Consider the following 18,496-nt stretch of genomic DNA (forward strand, 5'->3'; position numbering starts at 1 on the left):
TCCGTGCCTCCCATTCCTTGGCCGCCGGCGCCCCCTGCTGTCGGTTCCCATCACCTGCACTGGGGTGATGAGGCGGGAACTCCGGCACCGCCGAGTGAAGGTGCCCCTCCGCAGAACAGATCCCGGCCCAACCAGGGTCACTGGGACGCTGAATTTGCTGCAAATCAAAGTGGGTTCTCTGGAGTCAACTCTGACCCCAGTGACCACGCCCACACCGTCCTTTCTGAGCCTGTTCTTGCCATTTGGCCTCAGTCCTGGGACAACGCCCCATAGCCTCAGAAGAGGGGCATGAGGTCAGGACCACATGGACTTGACCATCCCACAGCTGGTGGGTGGTGGGGCGACTACGTGAACCTGTTTGGGGGCCCACCCTCTGGGGTCTCCCACAACCCTCATTCTCACCCCGCGGTGGGGTGCACTCCCGCAAGCCACAGGCAAGCCGAAGCTCCCAGATGCACTAGACACCCTTCTCATGGGTCCTTTGCGACCTGCCCTTGGCCAGCCTGGCACCCCTGCTCCAGCCTCGGGTGAGCAGGACTTGGGGGGCAATGGCCCAGCTCTAAGGCGGACCCTTGTGCCGAACTTTGGCAATCCTCCCCGCTGTCTCCTGGCTGCCTCGATCGTGGGCGCAGAGTTGTGGGTTTGTGCGGGATGCCCACCACCCATTGGTACTGGTGAGCTGCCCACCGAGGCAGAGTGCACCCTGGCCTGCGTTGCTGGGAGTGCGGGGGCCTGGGTGTCCCCCAGGACAAACAGGATGGCAGCGGCTCGAGTTCCTCGCAGTGGGAGCCACCTGGGCAGCCTTAAGCATGGTGTTTGAACAGAAGGCCTGGACAAGCGGCCCCTTAGCCCATCAGTGCAGCCACCAGGCTCTGGCCCGGTGACCTCCCTGCTCCTCAGCCCTCAGTGTCTTCCCAGTACTTTGAGGCTGTCCTGCTCAGTGTCCTTGTGGTACTAGGGTTACCAAGGGCTAATTGTTGGGGGGACAGGATGGAGGAAGATTCATGAGGGGTTGAAAGGGGGCAGCTGGGGTCAAGGCAGGGGTGGCTGCAGGGGCCTGGAGGCCCAGGTAGAGGCCTTTGTCGCCAGACTCCCTCAGCAGCCAGTGGCCAGTATTTCCAGGCCTGGGGAGGTGTGGGGGAGCTCAGCCTGGCTGGGCCCTGAGTTTGAGGCCCCCCTGGGCCACCAGGTGTGGGACATTGGTCACCTGTGGTGTTCATACATGGGTGGGGGATGATGAAGAAACTGAGGCTCAGGGAACTGGACTGAGAACCACGGGAGGGTTTCCAGCAGGGCTAGAGGAGCTGTGCCCAGGAATGAGACTTGTCAAAGGGCCCTCTCTGCCCTCACCCCATCTCTAGGACCTTATAATGCAGCCGCTGAGGTGGGCATGGGTGTCATTCATTCATTCATTCTTCAGACCCCTCTGGGGCTCCAGCTTTGTCCCAGCCCCCACGCTAGGGACCTGGATTCAGAGCCAGGAGAGACCCTAGCACAGATGCCTGTGGACAGAGAGCCCAGAGTACCATGACCCCAGAGGGGATCAGAGGGAGTGGGGTGGGCACCGCACAGCCAGGGCTCTCCCTGGGCAGACCCTTCCCCTGCACCTCTGCCTCCCCACCACCTACCCCACCCAGGCCCACACTTGGCCTCCCAGCTGACCTCCATTGTTGTGCTGGTTCCCAGGCTGGCCCTCACAGTTCGGGTCTCTCCGCGTGGGCCGCTGTGGCCCCATCCCTGCCTGGGAGACTCTCCAGAGGTCACTCTCTGAAAGGCACCCTATCTCTTTGTCCCCACCCCTGGCTCTGACCCCTGCCCTCTGGTTCCCACCAGGCGGCTGGAAGCTGTGGTCGCTATGGGGCGAGTGCACGCGAGACTGCGGAGGAGGCTTACAGACGCGGACGCGCACCTGCCTGCCTGCAGCGGGCATGGAGGGCGGCGGCTGCGAGGGCGTGCTGGAGGAGGGCCGCCTGTGCAACCGCAAAGCCTGCGGCCGTGAGTGCGGGGGTGGGCGGGGCGGCCAGCGGAGGGAAGGGTCTGGGGTGGGGCCAGGCCAGGTAAGGAAGGGGCGCAGGCCCAGTGGAGTGGAGGGAGGGGCGCGAGTTGGGGCCGGGTGGAGGGAATGGACTTGGTCTGGGCAGGATGGAGGCAGGAATGCAGGACTGGCCAGGTCAGGAGCGGAAGGGGGCACCCATGTGAGGGCCAGGCCAGGTGAGGGAGGAGGCGGAGAAGAAGGATGGCCTTGGGGGCAAAGCCTGGAAAAGGCGGGCGGGGCCTGTGCTATGAGGGGCGGGGCCTGATGCGAGGGCCGGGCCACAGGGTGGAGCCTGCCCAAGGGCGTGGCCCAGGCCTGGTCCTGGGGGCGGGAACCAGCCGAAGAAAAGGCCCAGGAGGAGAGGTGGGACGCAGAGGCATTGGGGACTGCATGGGACTTTCTTCTCATCTGTGGATTGATAATTTTGGGGTGCTCGCTCCCTCCGCCCCCTAGTCCTGGACAGACCTTCCTGCCCCAGGCCAATCCTGCCTCCAGAACGTATTTCTCTAATAAGACTCCCTAATGACTTCATGTATATTTTAGCTGCTTCTATAAAGTTAAATCAAGTTATAATGAGACTGTCATTCTTTGGGTTGCTTATTTCCTTGATGAACTTTCCTGGAAGAGGAGCTCATGTCAAAAGACCAGGGAGGGTGTGTGTGTGTGTGGGGGGGTCCAGGCCACAGGAGGCTGGGGAGCTGTGGGATGCTGAGCAGGGGAGGGCAGCAGCCACTCAAACGTGCTGCCCCGCAGGCGCAGACCCTGGAAGAAGAGAGGACGAAGCGCAGGGCGGGGGAGATGATACCCACGGGAATGAGCCAGATAGGGGTTGGCGCCAGGTCGGGGTGCCCTGGTCCCAGGTTTCCCAATTGTCCAGTGGGGTCAAGCAGCCCTGGTGCTGCGGAGCCCCGCCCCACTCTGCGGGGGACAGAGGACCCAGGGCCCAGAGCGAGGCTCTTGAGCGCCACAGCCCGGGCGCTGACCTGAGCCGGTCCTGCAGCAGCCGGACGCGGCAACTCCAGGAGCCAGTCCCTGAGGTCCACTGACGCTCGGCGGCGTGAGGAGCTGGGAGACGAGCTTCAGCAGTTTGGGTTCCCGTCCCCACAGACAGGTGAGCTGAGCTGCAGAGGTGCATGGGAGTGACATGTGAGGACAAAAACGCTGTAAAGTGGGGAAGGTCCGTTTCACGGGACTAGGTCTTTGGGCAAATATTTTAAGTTGTTAACTGCTAATTATAAGAAATGACATTGATAACGTACCACAATTAGACTACCCGCTCTGGTGCCAGGCTCTCCTCTCCATGCCAAATGGCTTTAGGGAAACTAGACCCCAGGGCCCCGGAGACGGGACAAGCCAGCCCAGCCCCGTAGCCTTGCCGGGAAGGGCAGGTCCTGGGATCGGCCCGGGTTCCAGCCCCGCGAGTTAAACGGCCTCACAACCACCACCTGCTGTTCAGCACCGCGGCCCTCCTCCTGGGGGGCCTCCTGAGGGTCTGACCGCAGTCCCCGCAGAGAGGCAGCGGCAGGCCTGTGACGCTGTAGGTCTGGGCCCGCAGGTGACCCCGCGGCGGAGGAGTGGTCCCCGTGGAGTGTGTGCTCCAGCACGTGCGGCGAGGGTTGGCAGACCCGCACGCGCTTCTGCGTGTCCTCCTCCTACAGCACGCAGTGCAGTGGGCCCCTGCGCGAGCAGCGGCTGTGCAACAACTCGGCGGTGTGTCCAGGTAGGCGGGCGCGGTGGGGCTGGGCGGCTGAGCGGGACAGCCGGGCGGGAAGGGGGTGGAGGCGGAGCATCAGAAGCAGCGGTGGGACATCTGAGGGCGGGGCAACCAAGGCCTAGGGGGAGCAGGGGTGGGGGCGGAGCATGGAGCGAGGGCGGGGCATCAGGAGCAGGAGCGGGACATCCTGGGCCTGAGCATCATGACCACAGGTGGGGCAGCCAGACTCGGGGCCAGGGAGCCGGAAGCCCGGAGCGGGGTATCAAGGTCCAGGGTTCACAGAGTTCAGCAGCGCCCTCCTGTCCCTCCGCAGTGCACGGCGCCTGGGACGAATGGTCGCCCTGGAGCCTGTGCTCCAGCACGTGCGGCCGTGGCTTCCGGGACCGCACTCGCACCTGCAGGCCCCCCCAGTTTGGAGGCAACCCCTGTGAGGGCCCTGAGAAGCAAACCAAGTTCTGCAATATCGCCCTGTGCCCTGGTAGGTGAGAGGGAGGGCGCTGGGGGCACATAGGGAGGGAGGGGATGGAGAAGGGCCCAGTGGGTCACTGGCCAGCCCCAGGAGTCCTGCTTTGCCCACCCAGAGACACCTGCTTGGGCACTCAGAGCTTGGAACCTAAGGCTATGATCAGGCTGGAAGTTGGAGGCCCTGGGGGATTCTCATCCATGTACCCTTGGTGCTGGGGTGCTGGCCCCCAGGCCATTCACACTTGTGGCCCAGGCTTCACGGTGGGGTGGTGGACCCTGGGGGTGTTTATACTGCGTCCCAGGCTAGGTGTGGGACCCTGGGTGTTCACGCTGGTTCCTGTCCCCTTCCTCCCCTGGGCCGGGCAGTGGATGGAAACTGGAACGAGTGGTCAAGCTGGAGCACATGCTCTGCCAGCTGCTCCCAGGGCCGGCAGCAGCGCACACGGGAGTGCAATGGGCCCTCATACGGGGGTGCCGAGTGCCAGGGCCACTGGGTGGAGAGCAGAGACTGCTTCCTGCAGCAGTGCCCAGGTCAGTGCTGCACCTGGGGACTGTGCCTGGGGATCTGGCAGGCGTGAGCCATGGAGGAAGGGCGAGGCCCGTGGGAGCTAACTGTGGGCCCTGGCATGTGGCCTCCGGGGCATGGGGGGTTGGTGGGAAGTGGAGGCAGTCCTGGGGGACAGTGGGATGGGGGTGGTCCTGGGGGACAGTGGGATGGGGGCGGTCCTGGGGGACAGTGCAGGTGAGGCACTTGGTTTTCTGTATCAAGTTGACCTCTGCTTTCTCCATCTGTGGTCTCAATTTCTTTTCTCCTCATGGCTTCCTGCTCCTACCTCCTTGGTCCCCGCGGTTCTGTGTGTCTGGCCCTCCCTGTTTTCTGCGTCTCCATGGCCCTGTGCGTCTGCACTGCGGTGGCTCCTGGACCTGTACCCTCCTTGTCCCTGTCCCTGTGCCTCCACGCCTGGCTTGCCCCGCAGTGGATGGGAAGTGGCAGGCCTGGGCGTCGTGGGGTGGCTGCAGTGTCACGTGTGGGGGTGGCACGCAGCGACGGGAGCGCGTCTGCTCGGGGCCCTTCTTCGGGGGAGCAGCCTGCCAGGGCCCTCAGGACGAGTTCCGCCAATGCAGTGCCCAGCGGTGTCCGGGTGAGTGTTCTCCCGCCCCCCACAGCTGGGCTCCAGGAGGGCACCCCGAGTAACTGGGTGGGCTTGGGGCTGAGCTGGCTAGGGTATGACTTCCTCTTGTGACGGTGGGTGTCCTGGGGAATCTCGGCCCCCTGACCTTACTGCCAGCTCTTGGCACCCCTTCCAGATCTTGACCCCACTCACCATCTCTGACCCCTTGGCAGAGCCCCATGAGATCTGTGATGAGGACAACTTTGGCACTGTGATCTGGAAGGAGACCCCGGCAGGAGAGGTGGCTGCAGTCCGCTGTCCCCGGAACGCCACGGGTGAGGGCTGACAGGCAGCCGGTGTGGGGGGCTCCTGTCCTGTCCTCACAGAGCTGTGTGTGGGGCAGTGAGATGCCCACAAAGGCTAGCCCCGAGGGGCTGTCAGAGCAGGGGGTGTGTCCCTTTCTGGTTCATGCCTCCTGTTGGGTAACAGGATTGTGGCAGTTCTCTATTGTCGTCACCACTGTGTACTCACAGCTGTGCCTTGTTCCCTGACCATTTCCTGACAGTAGGCTCTGGGTCACAGGTGTGCCTGTGTTTAGGCTGTCACTGCCTGATACCAAATGGCCCCAAAGGCTGCCCAGTGTCTCCCACCACGGGTGGAGCTGAGGTGGGGGCCGAGGCTGTGGGCTCTGGATGGGGAAATGCTCTAGGAGAGGCCCCAGGCTGAACCTGAAGCCCCCGCTCCACCGAGGACTCTGCCCCATGCAGGTGGGGGTCCCTGAAGGTTTGGCCTCTGCCAGGTCAGTGCAGCAGCCACTCAGAAATGTTCTGAAGGAAAGAAAGCGAGGAGCCCTGGCCCCCGTGCCAGAGGGAGGCTGTGGGCGAGTCTCTGCTTCTGGGGCTGAGGGTCCCATCCAGAGGGGCTCAGGCCTGGGAGTTGTGGGTGGGATTCCTGCACCAGAGGTGGGCATCCAGCTGGGAAGGAGGAGGCAGAGCTGCCCCCTGCCTCCCCAGGCCTCATCTTGCGACGCTGTGAGCTGGATGAGGAAGGCATCGCCTACTGGGAGCCCCCCACCTACATCCGCTGCGTCTCCATCGACTATCGAAACATCCAGATGATGGTGAGGACTGGTCCTGGGTCTCCTGCCCAGCCTATCACTCCAGGGCACTCCTCTGCCCTATGTCTTTAGGCATAACCCTGTGTCCTCAGTGACACGCCCTGTGGACACAAGTCAGCTGTGGCCACTGGCTGGGGGCTGCAGAGGGTCCCGTAGGTGTGGGAGGTTCTTGGTACCTGCTGTGACATGTCCTGCAGGATCATGGCACCCAACTCTCCCCATCTCTCCAGACCCGGGAACACCTGGCAAAGGCTCAGCGTGGGCTGCCTGGGGAAGGGGTGTCGGAAGTCATCCAGACACTGGTGGAGATCTCCCAGGATGGGACTAGCTACAGCGGGGACCTGCTCTCTACCATCGATGTCCTGAGGAACATGACCGAGATCTTCAGAAGGGCGTACTACAGCCCCACCCCTGGGGACGTGCAGGTGGGCTCCCAGGAGGGTGACCCAGGGGAGGGACACCTGGGGAAGTGGATGGGGGCAGTCCTGGACCCCAGCCTCCACTGAGCCCAGACCTGGCCATCGGCTGGGCCATGATCTCAACCTCACAGTGAGCACCAAAGGCTGCCCAGTGTTTGCCCCGGCCACACACTGAGTGCTGACCCTGGTCACACACTGAGCCCTGATCCTGGTCACAGGCTGAGCCCTGACCCTGGTCACACAAAGAGCCCTGACCCTGGTCACTCGCTGAGTCCTGATCCTGGTCACAGGCTGAGCCCTGACCCTGGTCACAGGCTGAGCCCTGACCCTGGTCACACAAAGAGCCCTGACCCTGGTCACTCGCTGAGTCCTGATCCTGGTCACAGGCTGAGCCCTGATCCTGGTCACAGGCTGAGCCCTGACCCTGGTCACAGGCTGAGCCCTGATCCTAGTGCCTTGCTGTCTGCTCACTGGCCCTTTCTCTTTGTTCCAGAACTTTGTCCAGATCATCAGCAACCTGCTGGCGGAGGAGAACCGGGACAAATGGGAGGAGGCCCAGCTGGTAAGGGCAGCAGTCAGGGGTTGTCATCGTCAGAGCAGCAGGACGGGTACTGGCATCCACAGTGCCTCCCTAAGTCCCAGGCAGCCCCGGGTGGGGCCCTGGATTCAAATCCCAGCTCAGCCTCTGCCTATTGTGTGACTCTGAGGAAGGCACTTAACCTTCTCAGCCTCGGTTTCCCCATCCATCAGAGGATGCCTGGGTGTGGGAAAATGTGTTGGCTGCGTGGTGCTCGTCAGAATGACCCAGATGTGGTGGTTCTTTCTCATCTGAAATAAGGGTCCCTCCCTTCCTCCCAGACTGACCTGGAACATGCCATTGTTTCTGTCCCCAGGGCAGTACCCGGTGTGGGGACAGTGGCTACCCAGAGACCCCTGCCCTCCTCCATAGCCTGGACCCCTGATCCTGTGCCACGGGCTGTAGCACAGTGTCTGAGCTCAGTGTTCTCATCTACGCGTGGCGCTGTGCCCTCAGAGGTTCTGACCCGCTTCCAATCAGGTCCAGAGCCTGTAGTGCTAGGGAGTGACCCAGACACAGAGGGGACAGATGAGGAAGGGGGTGGGAGGAAGCAGAGAAACGAGAAGGCGTGTCCCCGACTGGGGGTGCAGGGTCCTTTGGTGACACCCTCATTTATCTCTGGCGTTCTTGACGGGGCTGCTCCCCACCGGCTCCGAGGCTCCCTGACCCCACCCCTACCTGCCCTACCTGCCCCCAGATGGGCCCCAACGCTAAGGAGCTCTTCCGGCTGGTGGAGGACTTTGTGGACGTCATTGGCTTCCGGATGAAGGATTTGCGGGACGCGTACCAGGTGACAGACAACCTGGGTAAGCCCACGCCCTGCTCCTCTGAACCCCCCACCTCCGTGCCCCTGCTCTGCAGCTCTGGGCGGGGCCTTCCTGCCTCAGTTTCCTCATCTATATACACCAGTAGCGGCCAGAGCCTCTCCAGGGCAGCCTGTTTGTTCAGCTGCAGAGACCTGAGAGTCTTGGTGGCTGGGGTCTGACATGACCCTGGGAGGGGTCAGCATAGGCCCGCTCAGACGCAGACACGAGCCCGGGACACCCCAGGAGCCCCAGTGCACATCCAGCCCCTCGGCTGTACCTCCCTGGGGCCGGGTCCTACTTAGACTTGTCAGCCCCGGTGCCCTGTCCGAGACTGGAAGGCAGGGCTGTACAGCGCCCCCTGCTCTGCCCTCCACTCCCAGAAGGGTCATGTCAGAGGGGACTGGACCCCCGCCAGCTCCCTGCATTAACCGAATGTGTAACATGAGATGGTGACAGCTCACCTCATGGGGACGAGAAGAGTAAATGGGCCGGGGACCTGGAGGTCAGTGCCTGCACACTTACACTGAAGGCCTATTCCCGGGGTGCCCGTCGTGGCTCTCACGGGACACACTGCCACAGCCTCCCTGTTTGGGACACCTCCCCAGACTCTGTCCACGCACCCCTCATACACCCCACACACCCCACAGCCTGCACACCCTGTTCCTAGAACACCTGCCCCAGGAATCCAAGCAGGCCGGTCCCCTCCAGGCCTTTATTCAGTCGCCTCCCCGGGGAGGACTCCAGACCACCGTGTTGGGAAGTGCGCCCCCATCTCCCACAGCCCAGCCCCGTGGTTGGCACCGCCTGTCATTCTCCCCCACTCACCGTCAAGGGCAGGAGTTGTCTCTTTTGACGCTGCCGCGCTTCAGCACTGGGACATCTGGCATACAGTAGGTGCTCAGCGTATGTGTTGAGGGCATGACTTCGTTCCCTGTTCTCTCATTGGTGGAGGACTCAGGGTTGGTCACTCAAAGAGCAGGGGCCTGTCCCTGTCCCCAGGGCCTCTCGTAGGGGACATGCCATGGTCCCCAATGCTGACCACACACGGAGGGCATGGCTGGTAAGCCAGGCACAGAGCCGCACTGGCCTGTGTGGTGGGTTTCTCTTGGGAAGAGGCCCCAGAGACGGGCAAAGGCCGGGTAGCAGCCAGGCAGGTGGAAGCTGATTCCTCGGCCCCTCCCCCTTTCACCCCACACCTAATGTACCCCTCATGTAGACCTCGACCCAGGCTGTGGGGTGCTGGTAAAGGGAGCACAGTGTTTGCCTGGGTGGGTAGGCCGGGAATGAAGGGGACTCAGGAGGCCGACCCCCCCACACCCAAGTCCTGTCCCCCCAGGCCTGTGTCTGCCACTCGTCCAGGCGATGCCCGTGGTTGGGGGTCTTTAAACGTGAGCTTGGCTGGGGCCCAGGTGGGGCTGTGGGTCTTCAAGAGGCTGGCCGGACCCCAGGGCCAGGCTCCCACAGGGAGAGGCTGAAAGGAAAGGCTACTGGTACCATCAACTGTCCCCGACTCCAGCTTCTCACCAGAGGCTGCGTCCCCCTTCCCCGCACCCCGCACCTTCCTTCCAGGTCACCCCTCCCACCCAGCCCATCTGTTCTCTCTTTACCATCCTTGGCCTGGGAGGTGGGGTCTGTCCCTGTCCCTTTTTTAGAGCCAGGGTGAAGGGGAAACTAGGGGATGCCACTGGCTCTGGGACACAGCCGACCCAGAAGCCTGTGCAGGCGCAGGGCATGTGGGAAGGGCAGCTGGTCTGCAGCTTGGGGCCAGGGCCTGGCAGAGAGGCCCGGAAGGCAGGCGCCAGGCCCTGGGCCTCACCGGGCAGGAGCCTCCTGTCCCTCTGAGCTGTGAGCATCCCGAGTGGTAGTCCTGGACTCCTGGGCCCACGGTGGCGTCCCAGGGCCGAGGCTGCAGGTCGTGTAACCGCTGTCCCTGTCTCTGCTCCCTCTTGCCCGCTGTCCCCGCCGCAGTGCTGAGTATCCATAAGCTCCCGGCCAGTGGGGCCACGGACATCAGCTTCCCCATGAAAGGCTGGCGGGCCACAGGTGACGGGGCCAAGGTGCCAGAGGACAGGGTCACTGTGTCCAAGAGCGTGTTCTCCACAGGGCTGGCAGGTGAGGAGCCCGGGGCAGCGGAGGGGCCCTCACTAGAGACTCGGGTTCCACCCCGCCGTGTGTGAGGGTCCAGCCCCTGGGAAGATCTTTCTGGAGCCTAGCCTGCTGCCCCAAGGACCAGGCGGCATCCGTTTCTTCTCAGTGTTCCCAAGGTCTCCCCTTCCTCCAGGAAGCCCTCCCTGCCCTCTCTGTGATGAGAAGTTCCCAGGCAATCTTCGTTGAATAGATGAATGTACCTTCTTCTCACAGGATCTCGCCTGGAGTCACACAGCAGGCGACTGGTTCCCAGGGAGAAAAGCCCTTCCCTGCATGCCCCCAACTCTTGGAAGTCACTTAGGGAACCCTAGGCAGTCACCCCAGCACTCCAACTGCCAGGCTGCATCCGTGGTGGGGGTGGATATGACCACGGAGCCTGAGCCTCCCCCCGGGGACACAGGCTCGAGCAGGGCTCAGGCTTGGGGCGGTCGGGAGGGTGACTGGCACACTCTCTTGCAGAGGCGGATGACTCGTCTGTGTTTGTGGTGGGCACCGTGCTCTACCGGAACCTGGGCAGCTTCCTGGCCCTGCAGAGGTGGGCACCATGGGGCTATGGGGAGAGGCCACAGGAGTACAGGGGTGTCGGTGGGTGTTCAGGAAAGGGGTCCAGAGGTGGGCCTGCGCCTGCAGGAGGGGCGGCCTCTGGGTACCTGACGCGGCCTGCTGGCACTCCCCAGGAACACCACCGTTCTGAACTCCAAGGTCATCTCGGTGACGGTGAAGCCACCCCCTCGCTCCCTGCTCACACCCCTGGAGATCGAGTTCGCCCACATGTACAATGTGAGTGCCCTCTGCCTGTGCTTGCGCACATCTGCGTGCATGTGGCTTCCCCTGTGTGACCACGCATGGGGCTGTGTGCTCTGGGGTCTCACCTCAGCCTTGCAAGAGAGCTGCTTTCATCCCCAAATGACAGTGGGGAAACTGAGGCTCAGAGAGGTACCATGACTTGCCTAGGGTCACACAGCAAGGTGATGTGGGAGACGAAATTCAACCCACGTCTGACACCACTGCAGTCCTAGCCCCATCGGCCTGGTTGCTCCCTGAGGAAGACAGAGCCATCCCCTCTGAGAACCGAGCCTGCCCTGGGTCCCAGGCCCCTCCATGCCCTGGTCCTTGAGGCTCTCCGTTGGGCCTCAGAAGAGCTGGGCCGAGATGCCCTGTGGATCAGCTGAGAGCCAGGAGCCCAGGGGTCACCCAGCCAGGACAAGGCAGCACCAGTTCTCGAACCCCAGCCCTGCTCCTTCCTGCTGCGTGGCCTTGGGCGAGTTGCTCAACCTCTCTGTGCCATGGCTCCCTCCCTTATCAAATGGGAACTACAAGGTTGGGCGAGGACTAAGTAATTCCCACCAGCGTTTAAAGCAGCTTCCCCCATGAGTTCAGGAAACCGCCTTCATTACCTCTCCTATCGTCCCAGCGCTGGTAAACACAAGTCAGGGGTGTTTGCTGAGGCCCTCCCTCTGCCCACCTGACCCCTGCTGACTTACCCCAGGGCTCGCCAAGAGGGGTCTCCCTGCTACCCCATCTTGCATTAAGCCGGTCCGGCCATCTGGGCATCCAGAGATATGCTTCAGCCGCCTATGCCTAGCCGTGCTCAGCGGGGCCGGGAGGAGCCCGAGGCCACACAGCAGTGGGGCGGGTGCTGGGCCAGTCCCTTCCCTGCTCTGGGCCTCAGTTTCCTCCTCAAACACCGTCTCTTGGAGGAACAGACGTAGGCAGAGCTCCTGGCACACCTGTGGGTGGATCCTGGCAGTGACCCTGGGGCGGGGCTCGGGGGGCTGACGTGGCCCTGACTCCTCTCCCTCTCTCCAGGGCACCACCAACCAGACCTGTATCCTGTGGGATGAGACAGATGTGTAAGTCCATCCGGGCTTTGTGGCCTGGGGCCTCCAGGGTGGGCTCGCGAAGAGGCTGCGTCCGTGGGGGAGGGGCCATTTCTTGTTCCCGGCCGCTGTGTCTTGCATGGACCCTCCTTGCCCAGGTCTGGCTCTGAGGTAGCATGTCACCCACCCAGGGAAGCCCACAGGTGGGGGAGGAGATGGGCATAGAGGTCCAGCCCTGGGCTGGGTGCTAGGCTTGCCACACCCCCACGGAGCAGACAGACCCCTGCAGTTTAGGTGTGCAGGAACAAGGAGAACACTGTATGGCCCAGTGCAGCTCGGGGGGGATTGGACACCCAGAGTGATCCGATGGGAAGCCGCGGCAGGAGCTCCTGGAGTCGCGTGCCCAGGTCCTCGTCCGCACCCGCCAGTGCCTCCCGCGCCGTGTGCTGTGGCACAGCGAGAACAAGCCGGTGCCTGCTCCGCGCCTGGCAGGGGATGGGGCTGGAGTGTCCAGGCTGTGATGGGGGGGGTCACAGGGCCCTGCGTGGTCACCCCAGAGCAGGGTGTCCCCTGAATCACAGGGAGGCAGAAGCCTCATTTAGTCACAGGGAAGAGTTTGTGCAAAGGCGCTAAAGCGGGAGCGGCTCCCAGAGGAGAGGAGGGTCAGAATTTGGGAAGACAGGACAAGAGTGAGCTTGGCAGCTCGATCCCAATGGGCCTGGTGGGCCTGGTGGGGGCTGGGCCTTCCTCCCAAGGGGTTTGGTATGCACTGGGGAGTCTGGTCAGTGGGCAGCTGGGTGTCATTGTCACTACCTGCCCACCTCAGCCCTGGTGAGGCCCTCAGGCCTCCCTGCACCCTTTCCCCAGGCCGGCGGCCGGGAGGGTGAGTGTGCTCAGCTCAGCCCCCTGCTCCTGGCGGTACATGCAGCATGTCCCTGCCCATGCTCTGGGCCCTGCAGTGACAAATGTGTGTCCTGGGGAGACCGGGAAAGGCTCCGGAGTGGACGACACTGGAGGAGGACAAGTTTGCCTGGCAGAGAAGGGGAGGAAGGGGTTTCAGGCAGAGGCAAAGCTTGAGCAGGGATGCAGAGGGGAGGCTGCAAGGGGTGGGGGACCAGTTTGTGGGGGCTGCGTGTCAGGAGCTATGGCAGTTGTTTGAGGGGTGGGATCATCCATCCAGCCACCCAGCCACCAGCCCATCCTTTAGTGATCACTGCTATCAGCCTCCCCTTCCCCAGTGAGGACAGACAGCGAGCATAGATAGATCCCTGTGCAAAGGTCAGGTCATTGCCCACGCGCAGAGTGGAGCCAGATGGAGCTGGTGGCCGGGGGAGGACGTGCCTTTGGAGCAGATCCACAGAAGCCTCTCTGCGGAGCTGGTGTTTGAGCAGAGGTGACACAGCACTGCGCATGGGCATCTGGGGACAAGGCAGTGCAAAGTCCCTGTGCTGTGTGTGTGCAGGGCTACACGGCTGCCCACACTGGCATTGACCGCTCGGGGGCTGAGGCCAAGGCTGGCCTGGGGGGTGCTGGGTGGACCCCACAGCCCTGGAACGTGTCTCCTCTGACTTTGGTTGCTGTCAACTGCTTTTCTCTGGGTTTTGCAAGTGGCACACGCTCTTTGTACAAAATGGAGCATCAGAAAAGGAGACAAAGAAAGCCCACGTGCTCACAGTACCCAGGCCTGCCCTTCTGCCATGAGGGGGTATCTCAGAGTTTTGCCTTTTCAGGGTTGCAGGTCCACCCTGTCTGGCACAAGCCCTTCCTGGCGGCCCAGAAACACCCCCCCCCCGCAACCCTGCCAGGGGCTCTTCAGAGGCTGCCTACAGCTGCAGAGGCCCCTGGTCCACCCAACAACCTTCCTGCTTTCTCATTCCGCAGCGTCACCAGGGTCCTCGCTTGGACAGCTCTGCCACATTTCCCGTTGTTTCCTTGGCATCGTTTCCCCAGACAGTTTTAAGCTCTTGGCAGTAAATTGCTTTCCAGAAAGACGGGCCCCTTTCCCTCTGCCCCCTGGGGGCAGCAGGCACAGAGAGGACTGTCCAGGACACCCAGGGACCCAGGCTGTGGCTCTGGCCGCATGGCCTGGGGCACATCACGCCCTCCTGAGCCCGCCCGCTTGTGGGGAGAGGATGGCGGCCAGGTCTGCGGGTTGCTCACACTGCCATGGCCTCCGCCTGTCCTTCCTCTCCCAGTGCTGCAGTGCCCAGTGCCCACCTCTGGACCATTCAGGTCTCTACACCTGGGGCCCAGAGTCCTGAGGACAGCAGGAAGGTGCCGACAGCTGTGCTGTTTGAGGCGTGCCCTGGGCAGCATTATGCATACAAGCTCCCTGTTTGGCCCTGGGGGCATGGCAGCACTGTGCCTGTTATCTGTGAGGCTCCCAGAGGCCTTCGGTCCAGCTGGAAGCTCAGAAGCGGGAACTGAGGCATCTGGTCCAGAGCTGGGCAGCCCAGGATCCACAGGGAAGGGAGGCTGAGTGGGACGGGGGACAGGGAGGGCTCCCCTTTCACCCTCACTCCCCTGCTCTATGCTGGACGGCTCCTCCTTCCATGGCTGGTTGGCGCTGCTCCTCAGAGGAGCCAAGGGTTTCCCAGGTGGCCTGATGGGGTCCAGGTCTGCTTCCACCAGTGTGCCCAGGGGCAGGTCTGTGTGGAGTGGACCTGTATTTGTGTGTGCGCTTGGAAAAGAAAGGGTCTCACATGTCTGCAGGATCATGTGTGTGCGATGGGTGGGAGCCATCAGTGACTGTCCACTGAACTAGTGACCTCATGATCCAGGACTGCGACCCATACCTGAACCCTGGTCGTGGTCACAGATGGAGCCAAGCTCTCCATCTCCCTAGCCCTGACCCTGTGCATGTTCACACACAATTACGCATGTGTCAAGCTTGCAGGGCTGTCTCCTCTTCCAAACACACGCAATAGTCAAGGATGCAACACGCTCCTCTGGGAAAGAATGAGTCAGAGGCTTCCTTCCACAGTGCAGACCGTCCACCGGCCTCATCCCGTTACACACACACACACACACACACACACACACACAAGGACTCAACTTCCACACTGGAAGAAGCAGCTCATGCTCTGTGAACGCCGGGTCCTGACAGCCCCTGGAGTCCCCATTGCCCAGGAGCCTATTATGTAACCGGAGTCCATCCTCTCAGCCCAAAGACACCAGGTCACCCACTCCTGAACCTCGTTGCTCAGAACCCTCCACCATACCCCGCACCATCCTGGCCAGGGGCACTGAGGGTCTGGGGAGCATGGGTATTAGTGGGGGAAAAGGAAGTCCTTGCAGAGTTCCCAAATGTCCAGGACAGATGGGTGGGTGGATGGATGGATGGGTGGATGGATGAAGGATTGCTGGATGGATGAAGGATGAGTGGGATGGGTGGGGGATGATGGGTGGGGGTAGCAGATGGGGCGGGTGAGTGCATGATGGGCCGTGAAAGGATGGTGAGTGACAGGGTTGTTGAAGGTCAGGAGCACAGCCTGGGAATTAAGTTCTGTGGTTCTGAAAGGACAGCTCCCTGGGTCTCCCACTTACGGGAAGTTGCAAATGTTTTGCAGTCTCCTTTTTAAAAACGAACCCAGAGTTACATGGAGTATAAAAGTCAGAGCTGGCAAGATCGTCAGAGATCGTCTGCTCTGCCTCACTTGAAGGTGGTGCAACTGAGGCCCAGCATGGGGGTGTTAGTATAGACTAGGCCGGTGCCAGACTCCCTCCACTGTGCTCCTCCTGCTGTGCCAGCGTTTGGGGGTGGGGCCTCACAAGGGCTCCAGGAAGGGCAGAGTTCCATGCCCACCATATCATGTGCTCCTGGATCTCCCCATGTGTCCACCATAAAGGCTCTGAGAAGTCCCGCAGCAGGCCCCTGTTCACCCAGGCTGGGAGTTTCCCTGACTAATGGGCTCTCAGCATTCTTACTCCCTGACACTGGGACAGCTGGCAGAGGGTGTGGTGTGTGAAGGGTGGTGTTCCTGCACATTCTGTGAGCCCCTTTCTGGAAGCCTGACTCCCCACCAGGCACCTTTAGATCCGCCTGGTTTGTTCACACAAGCCTTCTCAGTGTGGCTGAGGAGACAGGCCCTGAGTGCTCTCCAACAAGCCCAGGGGCACCCGGCTGCAGCTGTTCTAGGAGACGCTCTGGACCCAGGCCCAGCCCCCTCCCTGGGGCTCCTGCTCAAGTACACATCCTGGTCCCTTTAAGAGCCTTGCCCCCCAGCCTTGGTCTCCTTGGAGAGGGCAGTGAAGGGGCTGGCCAACGGGGGTGAGCGGAAGGGAGACTTGGCAGAGTCCCCAGGTTGCTGTCAGCGGCCGGTTCCCAGCCCGATCTCTCCCACGCCGGCTGGTTCCTGATGGAGGCAGGGACCGGAGGGGGACGGGCCCAAACAGAAAGCCCGTTCAGTGAGCTTTGGTAGGACGTGCTCTGCTTCCCCCCACCTGGGGGGGAGCCAGGGCTGGGGGAGGAGTGAGTAATGATGCTGAAGACGAGGTCACCTACCCATCCTAGATGTTTCCCTTCTCCCTGGCACCCCTCCCTTCTCCCTGTTACTCCCATTATGTCTCTGGGGGGCCGCAGGGGCTGGCAGAGGCCTGCTGGGGGCCTGCCCTCTCCTTAAGGGGCTTCTGAGCCAGGCCTGCCTGTCTCCTTGCAGGGTGTGAGAGCTGGAGGGAACAGGCAGGATAAAAGGTCAGGGCCACAGGTACTGCTGTGCTCTGAACCTGGGGTGGGGCAATGAGTGTCCCCTGTCCTGCCCTCCACCAGCTGCACCACTCGGACCTGTCTGTCCCTGGCCCCTGTGCCCTCTTCTCCTCTGGCCCAAACTCCACTTGCTCGAAGAGGCCGTCCTGCCCATTCTCCTGTACCCCCACCCCCGGTTACATCTTCCCAGCTTCCACCCCAGTTTGTGGGAAGTACTCAGATCTGTGTGTTCCCTGTTTCTACTCTCCCCAGCAGAATGTGAGTCCGGCCTGAGGGCAGGGCCTGGGTCCACACCTGGCACACAGTGAGCCCTCAGGACGTGAACAGAGGTCTCTGGGAAGCACCCCAGCTGAGGGGCCCCAGCTCTGCCCACGCTGCCTATGGAAGCTGCAGCCTCAGTTTTCTCGGCTGTGTGATGGGACAAGATGAGTGCCCACCACCTCCCAGTGTAGGAAGGTGCCACACAGCCCCTGACCCCTACCTGGCTCCCGCAGGCCGCTCAGAGGATGGGGCTGTCAGTGCAGGCCCAGAGCTGTCCCCCCACACCCTGCTGCCCTTCCCCTCCTGCCACCCCCCGGTCTCCTGTTTGCTAGAAAAAGCTGCTACTTGGCCTGTGACAGCCCTGGTGAAGCATGTCTGAGGAGGGGGCTTCCGCAGTGAAGGGGAGTCAGTGTCCTGTGCCAGGAGTACAGTGGGAGTGTCACAGACAGAAACGTGAGGTTCTATGTGTGTTGGTACAGCAGGGGTTGTCTTGGTGTGGGGAGTTTTCCTGGATGGAGGGTCAGGGCACATGAGCCTCCCACTGGGCTGTGTCCAGCTGTGTGTGGTCCCTGGACCTTTTCACCTCTGTGGGCTCCCCCATGTCTGGGTGCCCCTGTGGGTGGCTGGCTCTGTGCTGAGCTCGCCAGGCAGTGCCAGGAAGTGGGGGAAGGGTGCGGTGTAGTTAAGAGCTCAGCCAGTGCCTGCTTTGGTGTATGTGGAGGGGGTCCATGTGGGGACAGAGCAGGGCACACTTGGAAAGGACCTGGGCCTGGCTGGCACACAGAGGTGCTTCAGGGTGCTCCTGCCAGGGGGTTCACCCGTCCATCCATTTGTCCATCCATTTGCAATGTGCCAGAGCTCTGTGCATTCATAGCGAAGCTCCGCCATGTTGAGCACTAGCCATGCCTGGTACTTTGGCTCTGCTTCAGCCTCCCCGGAGGAGCGATCAGTAGTGGGGTTGCCTCCTGCCCAAACCTGTATCTGTTTCTGCAGGGATGCACAGCTGGCTCGTGGGCCTGAGCCCAGGTGGAATGGCCTGCACTGCCCACCAGTCTCCGTCACTCAGACGGCCCCAGTGACCTTGAAGAGGCATGGGAGGGCAGGGCGTGGCTGCAGGGGTCTGAGTCACAGGGATATGCCTGGAAAGCATGCCGGGAGCCCTCCTTGTTCACAATACTTGCTTCCCTCTGCCGGGTGTGCCTTTACTTATTTCCCACCATATAAAAGTCTTCATCTAGGCCCCAAGTCCCCAGGCAGCTTTGTGCCCTTGCTGGTGGTTGGGAGGACTAGCGGTCCTCAGCTCTGCCCGGAGCCAAC

General features: G+C 62.2%; 1 protein-coding gene across 2 annotated transcripts in view; it reads left to right on the forward strand.

The window, feature by feature from the left end:
* ADGRB1 (adhesion G protein-coupled receptor B1) overlaps positions 1 to 18,496 on the forward strand; it is a 74,421-nt gene that overhangs the window by 20,656 nt on the left and 35,269 nt on the right. The window contains exons 3-17 of one of the 2 annotated variants that reach the window (XM_033126014.1): positions 1,834 to 1,995; positions 3,036 to 3,146; positions 3,591 to 3,755; positions 4,063 to 4,227; positions 4,572 to 4,745; positions 5,192 to 5,356; positions 5,560 to 5,661; positions 6,340 to 6,446; positions 6,674 to 6,868; positions 7,356 to 7,424; positions 8,137 to 8,245; positions 10,214 to 10,357; positions 10,853 to 10,928; positions 11,071 to 11,173; positions 12,203 to 12,246. In XM_033126014.1, coding sequence (XP_032981905.1) covers positions 1,834 to 1,995; positions 3,036 to 3,146; positions 3,591 to 3,755; positions 4,063 to 4,227; positions 4,572 to 4,745; positions 5,192 to 5,356; positions 5,560 to 5,661; positions 6,340 to 6,446; positions 6,674 to 6,868; positions 7,356 to 7,424; positions 8,137 to 8,245; positions 10,214 to 10,357; positions 10,853 to 10,928; positions 11,071 to 11,173; positions 12,203 to 12,246 — 1,891 coding nt within the window. The remainder of the gene's footprint in view (positions 1 to 1,833; positions 1,996 to 3,035; positions 3,147 to 3,590; positions 3,756 to 4,062; positions 4,228 to 4,571; positions 4,746 to 5,191; positions 5,357 to 5,559; positions 5,662 to 6,339; positions 6,447 to 6,673; positions 6,869 to 7,355; positions 7,425 to 8,136; positions 8,246 to 10,213; positions 10,358 to 10,852; positions 10,929 to 11,070; positions 11,174 to 12,202; positions 12,247 to 18,496) is intronic. The other variant, XM_033126016.1, reaches the window with a different exon arrangement.

This window comes from Rhinolophus ferrumequinum, chromosome 14, assembly GCF_004115265.2.
Source record: "Rhinolophus ferrumequinum isolate MPI-CBG mRhiFer1 chromosome 14, mRhiFer1_v1.p, whole genome shotgun sequence".
NCBI classification, from domain to species: Eukaryota; Metazoa; Chordata; class Mammalia; order Chiroptera; family Rhinolophidae; genus Rhinolophus; species Rhinolophus ferrumequinum.